A 16,162-nucleotide genomic window follows, 5' to 3' on the forward strand; every position below is an offset into this window, starting at 1 on the left:
CTAACTATCCCCTGCAGAGTGTATTCAGTAAAAATCTCAAACAATCATAACGTTAAAGTTTAGTTTCTGGATTCAAAGTTTATCAGTCCTGCTCAAATGTCACTGAGTGAAGCTTTAATAACACAAATTAATGAAAAAAATGTATATACAAATATAGCGTGAGGTCTTAGCAGGTTTCTTTTACTACATTATAACCATGTAACAAATATTCATTTTGAAAGATCAAAAGGAAGGCTCAGATGTTAAATATATTTATAGCTTATTAAAGAGCTAACTCTGTGTGCTAACTCAGGGTATTCTGATTTAGATGTTTGGTCCAACAGGAATTCTTGTGTTGATTCTTTGCTGGGTTTAAGAACATGCTTAGAGGATCTTCTTTATTCTTTCATGAGAGTAAACCAATTAAAAGGTGTCATTCATTAGAAGAGTTAGTGGGACTGAAAATTTGTAAAATGTTTTATTTTGTTTTAGAATTTTAAAACTCAAGTGTCTGGAATGGTAAAATCATCCATGCTATTTGTTTCCTTTGCAGAATGTATAGCTGTTTCCTCTGGTTCCTTTGGTAAAGCTTTCATCACTTGCTCTACCAGCTCGTTCTTCCTCCTGTTCCACTCCTCTTCAATAAGTATGATGTTGTTTGGAATAGCTTGACTTACTGAAACCCCACATTCTGTTAGGCCATGGGTTTACAACATAGTATCTGTTCTGATATTTCTCCAAGATCTTTCTACAAGACAATTTATTTGAATTGCTTATAAATTAACTCTAAATCCCAAAGAGTGGAACTGCCAAACATCCAACATCTCATCGATTCATCTTCAGCTGTGTCTATGAATCAGAACCAAACATATGTGAGTAAACCATGAGTTTAACTTTCCAGTGAGACAATCTGATAAAGTAAAATCTTCATCATTTTCAGAGTATTTGAGAATTCTCTTGAAGTAGTGACATTTTAAGTTATGTTGCATTAGCTAATATTAGTGTGATTAATAATAGTTTACTGATTATTTATTGACTATTCCTATATAATCATTAAACTTCCAATTGAAATTGTTAAAATTGTGAATGTAAGAAATAATATATTGTCATTATATATTTCTCTCATTCCTTTCATAAAGTGTGCAATTTAGGCTCTCTGACAGAGAATTTACTGTTTAGACAAATAGATTTAAAGATTTCAGACTGACAAATATAACATTACATTTAATGAGACTGACTTTTAAAAAATACAGATGCTACCTATGCATTGTGTGAATGGAGACATTTATCCATTAATTTCGCTTCACTACAAACACACCAACCAATATGTGGTTAAATGTCTCTGAGCAACATACATAGGCATCAATACGTTTCTGGAAGCATTCTAGCTGAATATTCAACCAATCTTGTTGGCAAATTAAGACGAATTCATCTAAACTGAACGGTATCCTGCTATGGACCAGGCCTTTTTATTTTTAAAAATCTCATTGAATCAGTTTGTTGTATGACCATTCCACCTGGAAAAACATCCATTCAAATAAACCTAATCTACGACATTCATGCCAAGAACAAGTCAATGGAAACTTCTGACTCTTGGCTGCTCTGTCACTAAAATGTTAACTTTGTTTTTTACACAACTCTATAATTTTGCATAGACATGTCAGTTTTATTCACATACTGTGAAATGAATGGAGGACACGTCTTTAGAACACCAACTGAGGATGTATTGGACCAATCGAAGGCCCGCACAAAGCAACATTTTTCTAGACTTGTCAGGATCATAAGACTAAATCTAAAACTGCTGTTGAAAACAAAGGTATGCCTCTGTCATAAATGATCTAATGTGATATTATATCAGGTGGTAGCACAAAGCAAAGAGGTTGTTTATTTTAATATGGTAGAAACCTGTTGCAGAAAAACAAATCTTCATTTGCAGTTGATTTCTTTGTATCACATGTAACATTAAATACAAAATGATTCTGGAAAAATTCAAGTCATTTATTGTTTGTTTTTTTAAAACTTTTGTAAAACACGTGGCCTTTATTTACAGTGTTTCAGACAGGTGGAGGGGGAGATAGAGAGAGAAAGGTTGGGAGTCAAATTGTGGCTGCACAAGTCATTAAAGTCAATTTGCTCAGTCAGTGATTAACATACAGTTTCTTAAACAATTTTGCAGCAGCTGGGTTTCCAGACAAAAACTATTGTGAAAATATAGAATTTGTCCATCATAAAAAACACAAATACATTTATTTGTCTTTTTTGAGTTGAACGGACATTTTAAAATGTAATAATTATAAAATCACAAGAGTTCCCCAAGTCTACCCGCCCCATCAGTGTAATGCAGACGCACGCCTATGTGCGAATGTCAAAACTTAGTAATTTCTTTATCAGTAATATAACAATTCTTTCCTTTGGACACTAAAACCTGTATTTTTCTTTCGTACTTTTGTGCAGGGGTCAAATATTAGGATTTGGCAGATAATACAGACTTTGTGGTATTGTCACAATAAGCTAAATTTTCCAGCATACCTTTTTTGGTTGATGTGCTTCTGGGATTTCTTTTTCTCTCTATATCAGCCTAAAAAAACTTCATCACAGCAAACTTGTTTTATTTCTCCAGTAGTACACTTCGTTTGAGAAGCAAGCTCTGTGTTAACTCAGTCAACCAAGATTTAATTTGCTGAAAGATGCATGCACAGCTTTTTATTATAACTTTTTACTTCAGTGTGAACACTGGATAAGTTTTTATTGAGTTTTGATGTAAAAATTTGTCCGATACATATTTTAATAAACATGCTCATAATATACAGATACATGTGGCAAACCATCACATGATGCGATAAAATGTAACTGTTGTTAATAGCTCCTGTAATTGATCATCTCGGTTTGTTATCTTTATCAACACATTAGAGCCTCCACCTGAGCTCCTCAGGGCCCCCCTTAGGGAGGCTGGCCCTCCAGATGTGGAGTCACTGGTGAAAGATATGAGTTTTTCACATTAAAAATCCAAGTAAGAATAACTGTTACATAATTCAGAGTAATTCTGGATTTTCTTAAACATTTCTCCCCTGTGCCTACTGAGTGCTCACTCTGAAAACCATAAAAGCAAAATCTGAGCACATAATGCATGAAATAATAATTTGATCTCTGTCCAAAGAAACTCATCCAGCATCTCCTGGACCTGGAGAAACACAGGAGGTTTTGATGGTTGCACCATATGAGGTTCTAGCTCAGTGATGACTGTATATTTGGACCAGCGGTTTGTTGTACTGATCTGAGCCTTGGTTGAGACCAGTCTTGATGGCTTGGATCAACATCTCCTGTGTTGTGCTGTTCCACCTGCTGGTTGACTGGGTTGATATTATCCAATTGTTTTTCTGATTAAGAAAGTTGCACTTACTCTTTCTACAGCAATGAAAGTGTGAGGACTAAATCAGGTTAATCACCGATATCACAGTATTAATACTCATCAAAACATTTATAATATTGCCAGGATAATGGATATAATTATCACTCGCTAAGGTTCTTAGAGCTGTGGATATACTTTCATGTTGTATCTTTATATGTTTCTCGTTTTTTTCTGATTAACCTACCAAGAACAATACTGTTGAACCTTTATGTTTAAGAAGCTAATAGGAAAAATTACCACTTTGAAATTTTCCAGGATTTTTTGATTGACAAATCTATAAAAAACTTTGTTTTTATTAAAAACATTTTCCATAGAATTAGTCTTCCAAAGAAGAGACAGGGTAAAACACTGAAAGACAGGGCCAAGTGTATCATCTGTAGAAGGTGAGCATTAATTGTTGCCAGCCGCTTGGCTGATGTCCCCCTCCAGGAAGGTGCCACAGCTAAACACAGAGCCAGGTCTGTTGCTTCTAGGAAGAGAAAAAACACAGAACATAAAGTTAAAAGCTGAAATAACAGCAAATAATGCAGAATTGTAGAGTAGTATGAGAATGTGGCAAAGAGAGTGAAAGTGGTCATTATGCCATCCAGCAGCCTAAGCCTATAGCAGCATAACTACAGAGATAGCTCAGGATAAACCATAAACTTTATCAAAAAGGAAGGTTTGAAGCCTAGCCTTAAAAGTAGACGGGGTGTCTGCCTCACGGTTTAATTGCCTGTGATATTTATTTATTTGAGAATTCATTTATTTTTATCTAATGTTTTAAAAAAGTATTTTGATTATAATATGCTGTTGCTATGATATAGCCATTGTTGCTGAAATGACATTAAACCAAACTTTTGAGTACTAAAACAATGAATGTAACTAAGAATATGAGTAAACTCAGTAAACTACTTATTTTTTTCATCAGAATTTTCTGTGATTTATTTCAAACTTACTGTGTGGAATAAGAAACTCATCCATGCTATGTGCCATCCTCGCAGAAGACAGTTGGTTCCTCTGGTTCCTTTGCTAAAGCTTTCAACATTCGCCTGATCAGCTCCTCCTCCCTCTTCTTCCATTCTTCTTCCATTTGTTTTTTGTTGCCAAAGAAAAAACTGAATTTCTCAAGGAAAGAGAGTTTCGTTCCTTCAGTTGTGAAACATTCCTTATTTTGTGTCACCATGTCAATAATTTTTTGGAACAGCTCTTTGACTTGAACAGGATCATCGGAAATGTAGGGGTTTAGAACATGGTATCTGTTTCCACACTTCTCCAGAAGCTCCTGGAGCTCCTTGCCCTCTCTGGCAATGTAGTTCTCTACAGGGAGGTCATGGAGCCAGTCTCCCCAGGTAAACAGCACCATGCAGTGTCTCCACACTCTCTCTGTTAATGGCATTAAGACCTCCACCAGAGCTTTGAGATCTTTCTCTGTGAAAGCTCTGGAGATCGGAACAACCAGGAGAAAAACATGAGGTCCTGGAGGACACATGGAGACACTGTGGAGAACTTCACCTTTGATCCAGTCTGGTGGTGTTGGGTCTGTGAACCAACCTGGTGTTTCAACAACAGAGACTTTTACTCCGTCAACGTCTCCTTCGTGTTTTACACATGTTGAAGTTTCTCTCTGATCTTGGTAGTTCTGAAATGATGAAAAATAAAAACTATTAAAAAGGCATTTTGTGACTATCTAAAATATTTTTACGGCATTCTATTGAATTACCTTTTTCAATCGAGCTGTGTCAAAAACCTTGTGAAATATCTCATTATGAAGGATTATATTTCCTGCTTTACTCTTCCCTGAACATTTTTGGCCAACAAGACCAATCCTTATCTCAGTGACTGGCTGTTTCTCACCTGTAAAAAATTATGCAGTTCATATTTTTATTCAAAACTTGTAATAATACATTAAACTATTGTCACATATTTTGTAATTTTTGTTTTTTAAGTGTCCTTTCTGGCAGAGTAGCACTCCGAATTGTTGTCTGAGTACCAAGAAGAAGCCTAACAGCTTTACTTTCACAAGTGGAGCATTACCGCTAATGCTTTAATGCTTCGCTTGATTCTGTATATATAAAAAAAACTTTATTAGAAACTGCTTTGGCATTATTTCAAATGCAAGGGACACGGAGACAGAAATGAAAGGAAAAAAAAGAAGCAAGTTGGGGACCCGGCACACACCCAGCCCCAGACACTGAGAACCACCAACACACCAGCAGGGAGAAAATGGGCCCCGCATTTTGATGGGGGGGCTAAGATGACAGGGAGCAGCCTAAGACCCAATCTGACACAAAAACAGGCACACACAGTCACAATCACATAAAAACATTCACACACCCAATGTAAAGACACACAACAATGGATGCTGTACATTCACTTGCACTCCCCATACATACTCTATACTCCCAGGTCCAGGTGCCAATTACTGCCACTGCAAAGACAGCCCAGGTAGGAGCACCAACCAGTTCAGCTCCATCTTTCACCATTAGGCTGATCCAAATGCCGGTGACCATACATTCAAAAAGAGGATGCAACCGCCCAGCCACAATTTTTTAACATACCTTCAAACAGCACTTTCAACACTCTTGACTGTCTCTCATTGATCTTCTTCAATCTTCTGGCCATCTTGTCTCCAGCCTCTTTCTTGGCTTCTATCTGTGCAGCTCGGTCCAGGTCCACTTCATAGTAAGGATCTTTATTTCCTGCCCACATCTCTTCAATCTTCTCAAGGAGCTCATGTACCTGAGTCGCATCACTGTGATCCATGTTGTTCAGGACATGATACCTGTTCCCACACTTGTTCACTATCCACTGCAGACCTTTTTCACTCTCTATACGCTCCTCCACAGTCTTCACTCCTAACCAGTCTCCTCTGGTGAACAGAACAAGTGTGTGTTTCCAGACGTCTTCTCTAAACAGGCTCATGTGTTCATGAACAGCTGTCAGACTTGATATATTCAGAGCAGTTGCCAATGAAATAACCAGCAGCACAGCATGGGGTCCTGGAGGACACAGATACACACTGTTCTCCATTTCCTGTTTGTCCATCTCATTGGTGTCCTGAAGGGTGTTGATGTAGAACCATCCAGGAGAATCTACCACCGTGAGCCGCCTTCCTTCAACCACATTGTGGCTTATTTCATTGTACGCTGTCCTTCTTCCATTTGTATTAACATGAAAGGCTTTTTTTCCCAGAATGGTGTTTCCTGCTGAGCTCTTGCCTTCCCACTCTGCACCAGCTAACACCATCTTTAAATGTTTTGGTGGACGTTTCCCACCTGAATAAACCCCCCCCCCCCCCCAAAAGTAATATTTTATGATTAATATAACATTTTTTTTTTAGCACACTGATGATGTAAAAAAATCAAATCGGATAAAAGTTTAAAAGGTACTTCAAAAATGACTGCTCCTGGTTGTATGAAACAGATTTTAAAATATTCAAATAAATAACAGAATGTGTAAACTATTCCAACTGAAGTTATTCTTCATTTATTAATTGTTTATTGTATGTATCACCAATATTTTAAAGGGTGTCAATAGAAAGTCCAAGAAGGTATCTAAGAAAGCATTTCCCTGTATATATCTCCAAATTTATATTGTAAACCTTTTTTCTTTCACCTTTTTCCTTTCAGGGGTCGCCACAGCGAGTCCGCTGTCTCCATCTAACTTCTCTTCTGCATCTTCTTCTCTCATACCCACTAGCTTCCTGTCCTCTTTCACTCCATTCATAAATTCCATCTTTAGTCTTTATAGGCATCTTCTCTGGCAGTTCGAGCCTCAGAATCCTTCTACCAATCTCCTCACTTCCTCACTATCCCTCCTCTGAACATGTTCATCTCAGTCTGGCCTGTCTGACTTTATCTCCAACAAATCTAACATAAGCTGTCCTTCTTAAGTACTTATTCCTGGTCCTATCCATCCTCGTCATTGCCAAAGAGAACCTCAACATCTTCATCACTGCTACCTCCAGCTCTGCCTCGTCTCCTCTGTCTTTAAACCGTACAACAATGCTGGTCTCATCATCTTCTTGTACATCTTTCCTTTCATTCTCACTGACACTCTTTTATTACTCAACACGCATGACAATTTTCTCCACCTGTTCCAACCTGCTTGGATATGTTGCTTCACCACTTTTCCACACTCACCATTGTTCTGGATTGCTGAGGCTAAATAATTAAATGTTCCCTGTTCATTATCTCTGTTGCCTGTAAGTAAATGTTTTTAGAAATTTAGGAAAATGAATTTTGTTACTTTATAATTGTAGGGGCTTTGTAGGAAATAAAGTGTTAAATGTGTAACGTTGCATATGTTTTTCAGTAATTCAGTTTTTAGCATTTTGGTATTTCTTTCCTAAAAGAGGAATTTATAACTTGCCTTCAGTCACCAAAAGCTGGTATTTGTATCCATGAAGCAGTCTTTGTTCATTTAGTGTTTGTGTACCAATCATTTCAATTGCTGTTTAGATACATCTTAGTTTTTCCATATATCAACAACTGTGTTTTTTATTTTATTTGAGAAAATAGATTTAGTTTCTTTTGTTTAGTAATTTTAGAAGGTTTTTAGAAAAAAAGGGTTGATATGAACAGTAATGTTAAAGAGTTGCATTTGTTGTATCTAACAGAGAAACTTGTAACCTACCTTCAATCAGCTCTTTGAGTTTCCTTCTTTGTTTCTGAACTTGATCAAACCTTCTTGAGGCTCTTTCAGACAAATCTGTCATTTCTTTCCTCAGAGCTTCTCCTTGACGTCTGTCAACAGGACAGTGTCTTCCTCCATTGTTTGTAACCATGGTCTCAATTTTCTCAAAAAGCATCCTGACTTGATCTTTATCTTCTTTGTCACTGATGTTGAGAACATGTTTTCTGTTTCCACATTGTTGAAGGATCCACTGCAGAGTTGGACTATCTTCGATATCATATTCTATCATTTCATCACTACATGGATCGTCTGCAGCGAACAGCACGATGGTGTGACTAAAAACATCTTCATTGAAAAGTTGCAGGTGCTCCTCTAGTGATGATTTGACCCGCTGAGGTAAATATAAATCAACGGGAATGACCAGAAGAAAGACATGAGGTCCTGGAGGACACAGATGGACACTGTTACGGATTTCTATCCGATCCAGTTCTGCAGTGTCTTCGCTTGGATAATGCCACCAACAGCCTGGAGTATCAACCACTGTAACTAGTCTGCCGAATACTTCCTGCTGCTTCGCTTCACTCTGAGCTGTTCTTCTGCTGGTGTCAAAAACATTTTCACCCAGAATGATGTTTCCAGTTGTACTACTTGCTTTTGAGTTACTTTCTCCTATCAACACAATCCTCAACTCTGCAGCAGGGTGGCTTTGCCCTGTCAGCAGAAATAAGGTATAAATAACATTATTTTGAAAAACAAAAGTCGATTTAGCTGAAGAAAGTATGAACTTTATATTTACTTTGTATTGTATTGAATCATTAAATAACATCCACACAAAATAAAGGTCAGAAAAAAATTGAGGACGCCATTTTGTACGGACTCGGAAAGTGTCAGTGGGTAAAAAAAAGACCAAAACAAACTAATCTGTGCTCACGCTTTGCGCGCAGATCACTCATTGACATATGTTGAGACGCATGTGGATCTGTTTTTATATAAAAACTTAAAGCAAAGCAATGTTTTAATCAGCACACTTGACAGGTGTGGCCCAAGCGTCCAAACTCTCGACAGATGTCGATGACTAATCTGCACGCATGGATTGCAAAATGGGGAGCACAGTTTATCAGTCGGATTACAGAAACTGAGAGCACGGATTTCCACCGGCTTTGCTTTTTTTTTTTTTTTTTTATCCCACTGACACGTGCCAGACTCTGTAATTTAACTTCTCTATGAAATCAAAATTCTTGCATTCAGTATATTCAGCTAAAGAAAACTGAATTCACAAAAGCAGAATTCAAGAAGGCAATAAGTTTAGGGAAAGTTTTACAAAAAGATCACTGACCTGAGCTGAAAATATCAACCGCAGCACCCATTTCATTAGCTTCTCTCTGCTGATGTCTCTGCTTGTAGTTTTACAAAACGTAAATGAAAGTAAAACCTGCAGAGAAGAATATTGGTGTTGAGGGTTGGTTGATAAACTCAAACATACTCAGAGACTGCCATCTGCTGGACAGCTAGAGTAACTACAGGTCTACGTTTGCTATCAAAGGTTTAATTAAAAATGACCTAATCAATGAACAAATTCATTTATCAATAAAAATAGAATAAACCCCATTGGGACAAATCCAAAAAGAAAAACAGTTTCATTATTTACTTACTTCAAGAATTTGCTCTGTCTAATTAAAAATCAAAAAATGGTCAGAATCGGTGTCCTTTAGCACAAACACATTAGTTTCCTACTTTGAAATGCGAATCAGTAATGTTTACACATTTGAAATATATACTGAGGGTTTATTTCAACTTTATTGCTGCATAAATCAGTTTTAGACCCTGGATAATTGCTGTTTATTGACACTAATACTAGAAACTGTTCTTGATAGCAGTGTGGTTTCTGTCATGTTTTATACCATTTTATATTATACAGTCTCTCAGTGAAAATGAAAGGTGTAAGATGTTTTAAGATGGAAAAACCCTGCTGCAGTAAATGGTTAGATTGTTATATAAGGATGTTTTCTGAGTTCAGTGACAGGGTGGATGTTTGTGTCAGAGTGATCAAAACGTTGTTACACTGAGCTTTTTTAGAAGCTTTCACTGTAATATGACCAGGCTTATTATTTACATCATGGATATTATGTGATTTAAAGGCATTTATGTTGCGAGAACCAGATCTAAGGGTGATGGTGAAACTGAACCTGGAGAAGACACAGACCAGCAGGCCTGATGGAGATTAAGGGATCTGGCACACGGGATGTAAGCAAGGTTCTTGAGGTCGGAGAGAGCACATTCTGCCTCAGAAGACAAGATAAATTGTCTTTTTGTGGAAGTGAAAGTAGTAAGAGGGGACTGCTAATAGACTGGAATTTTGGATGAATCTTCTTTAGAAGTTGGCAAACGTAATTGTTTTCTGGAGGTGTGTGTAGGCCACTCTTGAACTGCTCGAATCTTCTTGGGGTTTGTCTTCACCTGCCCACCATGCAACGTTATGGAGGAGGAAGTAAAGTCAAATTTTTCTGTTTTCACATAAAGGCAGTTCTCTGGAAGCCTCTGGAGGACCTGCTTGACATGTATCTTATGCTCAGGAAGACTCTTGGAAAAGATAAGAATGTTGTCAAGGTAGACAAAAACAAATTGGTATAGAAAGTCTCTGAAGAAGTCATTAATTAAAGACTGGAAGACAGCTGGAGAATTAGTTAGGCCAAAAGGCATAACTATTCAAAATGCCCCACATGAATCTTAAAAGCACTCTTCTATTTATCTCCTTTCTTAACATGAACATGGTGGTAAGCTGTGAACAAGTCTGGTTAAGAAAACATGGAAGCTTCTTGAACAGATTCAAGAAGGAAGAGCTCAGAGGTAGAGAGTAATTATTTTCAATGGTGATTTGCTTAAGTTCACGGTAGTCTATGCAAGGTCTGAACATCTTATCCTTCTTCTCCACAAAGAAAAAAACAGCTGTCATGGGAGAAAAGGATGGATGGATGATGCCTGCATTAAGAGAGTCGTTGATATTTTGTTCCATGGCTTCTTTCTCAGAAAGAGAGAGGTTTTACAGACGGCTAGATGGAAGAGTAGCACCTGAAAGGGATTTATGGAGCAGTAATATGTGCAATGGGGTGGTAATGAAAGAGCAAGATCCTTGCCAAAACTCTCTGGAGATCACGGTATGTAGATGGAACTTTGGAAAGATCAGGAGGGTCTTTCATAATTGCAGAAGAAGTAGATGATGGTTGAATGGCATGCTGCAGGCAGGTGGATAAACAGACGAAGCTCGAGAGCTTGATTCCGGACTCTGACCAGTTTATGTGGCGATTGTGTTTCTGTAACCAGAAGAAACCAATACAAGGTGAGTCCTGTTTGGGAAAACAAAGAAAGACATTTCTTCATGGTGATTCCCTGAGACAACAAACTGAAGAGGTAAGGTCTGCTGAGTAATGGTTTGTAGAGGGCTTCCATCGAGGACTAAAACAGACAGGGAGAAGTTAATTATATGAGGGGAATGTTGCAATTGTTGTGCTGCAGCCAATGGATGAAACATGGACTGAACTGCACACAAACAAAGAGAAACTCCGAATCCCTAAATTCCTAATATCCCTTAAAGAAAGGTGAATCATAAAGCTGAATTAATAAAGCCTAACCCACCCTGCTATAGGGAGCATAAAGCATAATGCTACTTTGCGAAATCTCCTTAAAGAAAGGTAAACATAGGGCTAAATTGCTAAGATTTCTCTGAGGAAAGGTGTCAAACCTTTAACGTTTAAAGCATGTTATTATAAGCCATACGTTGAGGTGTCAACCTGTGCACCTGCTTTTACACACATACAAACGTTTAACGTTTGTTGTTTTGTAGCGTCTCCTGCTTTACTGGCACTGCCATACTTGCACAATGATCATCTGCACTGTTGTATTGCTCTTGCATCTTATACTGCTCTATATTTACTCTCACTCACTTAAAACTGTGCACATATATTTATATTATATTGTAGATATGTTTATACGGTTTAATTTGTATTGTATTGCACCAACTACGCCAAAACAAATTCCTTGTATGTCCAAAAACGTACTTGGCAATAAAGCTTTTCTGATTCTGATTGTTCTTGCTTAATTACTCCGTTTTTCTTTGTGTCTAAGGGTGTAATTAAAGGTTTAGGGTTAGTTAATTAAAAAGAAAGACGGATTATCAGAAACAGAGTTAGACTTAGCCTAAAGGCTGAAGATAAGGACATTGTTTAAATATTTTTCCAAAAGAAAGATGATGCACATCAAAACAGAAGAAGAAAACAATGACCAATATTTAACTCCCAAATTGATCAGAAACTGAGTGTGACTCACTGGGATCACTGGGGCAATCTTGCTGGCGATGCTGCGGTTTAGAGGGGTGTACTGCTAAGTTGTAAGAAGACCACCACAAAGAAAAATGGAAGAGGTTAACATAAAGAAAATAATCTCAGAAATTAACTTCCTAAACTATAAGGATCAGCCTGATTTTAATACAATACAGCTGAAAAACAACAGTGAAGTTGGTTATTCTTTGAAACACAATCTGGTAGCCTTAACATTAGTCACTATAAGTCACTTAAAAACCTAACCCAGTTTGGGGGTCATATCCATAACCCAGTCAATTCAGGACTGGAGCAGTTCATACTTGATGGTTAGAATGGTTAGCAAAAAAAAAAACTGGGTAAGGGTGTTGCATGATAATAAACATGATGCACATACAGTGAGAAAAATAATCCTCAATTTCCTGGGCTTATTTTAACACAGTTATGTTTGTTTTCCCATTTACAAGAACAAGAATAGTCTCTTTTTTTTATGATGTTTTCATTTCTCAAAAGGAGACTAAATCTACATGAAAACATATTATAATTTATTTGCAACTCAGCGAGGACTGAACTTTTGAACCTTACCTTTGTAGTGTCATGGTTTGTTAAGTCTGGTTCCATTGAGGAATCTTGAATGAGAATGGTCTATTCCTCTCCTAAAATAGCCAATTATCACATATTATAGCTAATATACACTAATATAATATAATATAATATATAATATACACTAATATACACTAATACAGCTCATACACCCTTTCAACAGCTTTGGCTCTTAGATGAAAACCCAAGCATATCTTTAGCTGTTCGGTTCGTCTTCCTTTAGTTAATGCTGTGCCAGCATTTAGAAATTAGATTATCATCTCATGCACGGGACGTGCTGACAGACTCATGATGTCCAAAGCCTGGTGGTTTTGTAGACAGAGGAAGTGCGACGCAGTTACTTCTAGTTGGTAATGCTGGTTGGTTTCACATTGCTTCAAGTGTTGCAGGAGTCTTTGTATTAGGAGATTTTTGACCCTCTTCATCTACATTGGAAGTAGATGGAAATTGTGCCAGAAATCCAAAATATATATCATATTCATGTTCTACACATGCAAGGTCTCCACTGATTTTGAAATAGAAGAGTTCATATGAATATAAGCACTTTAAAATGAGTCACGTCTTTTGCTGCACCCCCAGTCAGCTGATCACGCTGGGTTCATACACTGAGCAATGGGTTTCTCATTATAATCACTCAAAAAACTGGTTGTTCAGGTGTTCCAAAAGCACACTGGCAAATGAAAGTAGGAGACATCTAAGATGGTGATTCAGTATACATGCTTCTTTTCCTGTACTTTTCATGCCTCTTACTCATGTTATTAATTTACCCATTATAACTGATTTCCCCTGAAAGAGGATGTGATTATAGGTTAATTTGTATTTAACCTGTATGTTTTAAGGTTCTGGGGAAGATTTTACCAAATCAACTAATTAGGAAGAAGCTCATACTGGTTTACACCTGTTCTTCCACACTATTCGACAGAGTCTGCTATTTGCTTCTTTATCTAGCAGGTGAATTTTTTACTTTATCAGGGTAAAGTAGTAGAGGGGCAGTTTGTTTGGATAACTAAATGCATTTATTGCATCAAAGCATGAAATTCATATTCAGAAATGATTAAACATGACATTTTTTAAGTTAGGTTTAGAGTGGTTTAAATCATATACTGTTAACAGTGAACAATGGGTTGTTATAGAAGGTGAGAAATTGACAAAGGATTATAATAGGGGTATTTGTCTACTTTGAATCTGACTGATTTGTCAAATTTATATCCCGGTGCAGGATCCCAGATGTATGCTGATGACATACTTACACATGTAGCTGGTACAGAGGTTACAACTATTTCAATGCTGTCTCTGTTTTTAGACCTTTTTACACCACCGAGGAACGGATCACGTTAAACTATATGAAAACTTTGTCAATCAACGTTTTTCTAGGACACGAGTCTTGACTGTCAATAAAGCTTTGAATTTAAAGATTAACCACCACTGACAAATAAAACATCACTGAATTTAAATTTGATAAGCATGCCAAGATCAAAACAAATCAAACTTTATTTATTTAGCTGCTTTCAACATCTCAATGTGCTTTCCATAGAATACTAAAAACCATACCATTTATGACAATTATTAGGATGAACATAAAACAATTGATAAGAATAAAAAAATAAATTAAAAGCTCTTTCAACAAGAAACATCTTCAGTTTGACCTTGAATGCTGAGATGCCTCATAAGAGATGCCTTGTAGCTAAAGGCTCTGCCCCCTCGGGGAACCACAAGCAAACCAGTTGTGTGGGAGTGAAGTGCTCTTTTTGGACAGTAAGTTATGATAATGTCTGGTAAGGAGGAGTAAAGCCTTTAGGTATTTGATAAGCTAGAGTAAGAAGTTTAAACCTAATCCTAAACTGAACAGGAAGCCAGTGGAGGGAAGATAAAACTAGTAAAATGTAGTCTCTCCTGTTAATTCTCATTAAAACTCTAGCAGCAGTGTTTTGGATCAGCTGAAAACCTCTCAGACTTACTTTGGAATAACCTACTAAAGAACAATACAATCATCAAGCTTAGAAAGCGGCTCTAGAAACTTAAATGTGAACTAAAAGACAAATCTTGATAAAAAAAAAAAAACAACTCCAAGGTCATTGACAGTGATACTGGAAGTCAAAGTAATTCCACCCAGATAAATTAATTGCAAGATGATGAGCAGAGTTGCAAAAGCAAACCTGGATACTTTTAGACTTTTTAGACACATGCTGCAAATGTTTTCATGCACTCAGTGACTTTTTTTCTGATCTAAATTATTGTGCACCTCTTGTTCACAAGCAGCTCCAACAACTATTAAGTCACTTAAATTTATTTAGAAGCGGGTGATTAAATTCCTGGAAGGCAAGCCTGTTAGATCCCATCCCTGCCATGTTCTCATAAAATTGAACACGATGGATTTTAATAATTTTATAAAATTTTTATATGTTAAACTGATTGTTAAATGTTTTTACTCGATAAGGTTCCTAGGTTCCTTGGTGACCTTTTTGTTCCTCTTAAAACTACAGGTTCAGCACAAAGCATTGAGTAAGAGTTTTAAGATGCCTTTAGGTAAAACCTCTCTGGAAGAAACAGCATCCTCTGTACAAGGAGTTAACATGAATTTCCTGTCCTGCAGGACTAAAACTGAACTCCAACAAGCATCAGTTTAAGTTAAAGTTTAAGAACCGCTTTGTAGTCATGAATGATTGTAAGATCTCTTTTATTGATTGTAATATGATTGATTATTGTTCTGATTGTTTTTATTGAGTTTCTTGTTTTTATTTTGTGTTGTATGTGCATCTCAAATCTTGTATCATGTTTTTATTGTTTTTCCAAAGGCCCAATAAAGGACTGGCATCGCAAATTAATTTAGGTCATGATGTAAAGTTTTTGGTATTTGCTAAAACCTAACAACAAACACAAACAAATAAATTCAAATTCTATTCAGAAGTTGTAGTCTTAAGAGAAGACGTTTCAAAGAAAACATTCAAGCATTGGATGATGAGGATTGTCTCAGTGTGATGACAAGCTGTTTGTGTTGAAATGGTAATGTAATTTAAGTCGTTTTTTTACCATCTGAAGAGTTTTTTTGAGCTATTGTAGGACTTTTTGAATCGCAGAAATAAAAAAGGCTGACAAGATAAAATGTGTTCTCTAAAATTTACAGAAGTTCCTAAACTTCTTGACTTATGTGGTGCAGAAACTTTCAAAATAAAATTTATTGAGCTAGTTTTCATAGTAAAAAAAAATTGTATTTACCAAGGGAAAAGATTCGAGATCGTCA

General features: G+C 36.7%; 1 protein-coding gene across 1 annotated transcript; it reads right to left on the minus strand.

Moving 5' to 3' along the window:
* Positions 1 to 1,956: 1,956 nt before the first annotated feature.
* Positions 1,957 to 9,471, minus strand: LOC124863707 (GTPase IMAP family member 8-like). Its single transcript, XM_047358148.1, has 6 exons — positions 9,342 to 9,471; positions 8,006 to 8,716; positions 5,929 to 6,645; positions 5,091 to 5,224; positions 4,327 to 5,009; positions 1,957 to 3,857 (listed from the first exon to the last, which is right to left on the minus strand). Exons 1-5 carry the CDS (start codon positions 9,370 to 9,372, stop codon positions 4,353 to 4,355), a joined length of 2,250 nt encoding a protein of 749 aa, XP_047214104.1. The 5' UTR covers positions 9,373 to 9,471; the 3' UTR covers positions 1,957 to 3,857; positions 4,327 to 4,352.
* Between the last annotated feature and the right edge of the window lie 6,691 nt (positions 9,472 to 16,162).

The sequence above is a fragment of the Girardinichthys multiradiatus genome, chromosome Y (assembly GCF_021462225.1).
Source record: "Girardinichthys multiradiatus isolate DD_20200921_A chromosome Y, DD_fGirMul_XY1, whole genome shotgun sequence".
Taxonomy (NCBI): domain Eukaryota; kingdom Metazoa; phylum Chordata; class Actinopteri; order Cyprinodontiformes; family Goodeidae; genus Girardinichthys; species Girardinichthys multiradiatus.

Excerpts from the sequence above, each read along its gene's own strand:
- LOC124863707 (XM_047358148.1), bottom strand. The coding sequence starts at position 9,372 with ATGGGTGCTGCGGTTGATATTTTCAGCTCAG. Across the intron at positions 6,646-8,005 it reads ACTCAAAGAGCTGATTGAAG|GTGGGAAACGTCCACCAAAA; the intron begins GTAGGTTACAAG and ends GGGTTTATTCAG. Across the intron at positions 5,225-5,928 it reads GTTGAAAGTGCTGTTTGAAG|GTGAGAAACAGCCAGTCACT; the intron begins GTATGTTAAAAA and ends AATTTTTTACAG.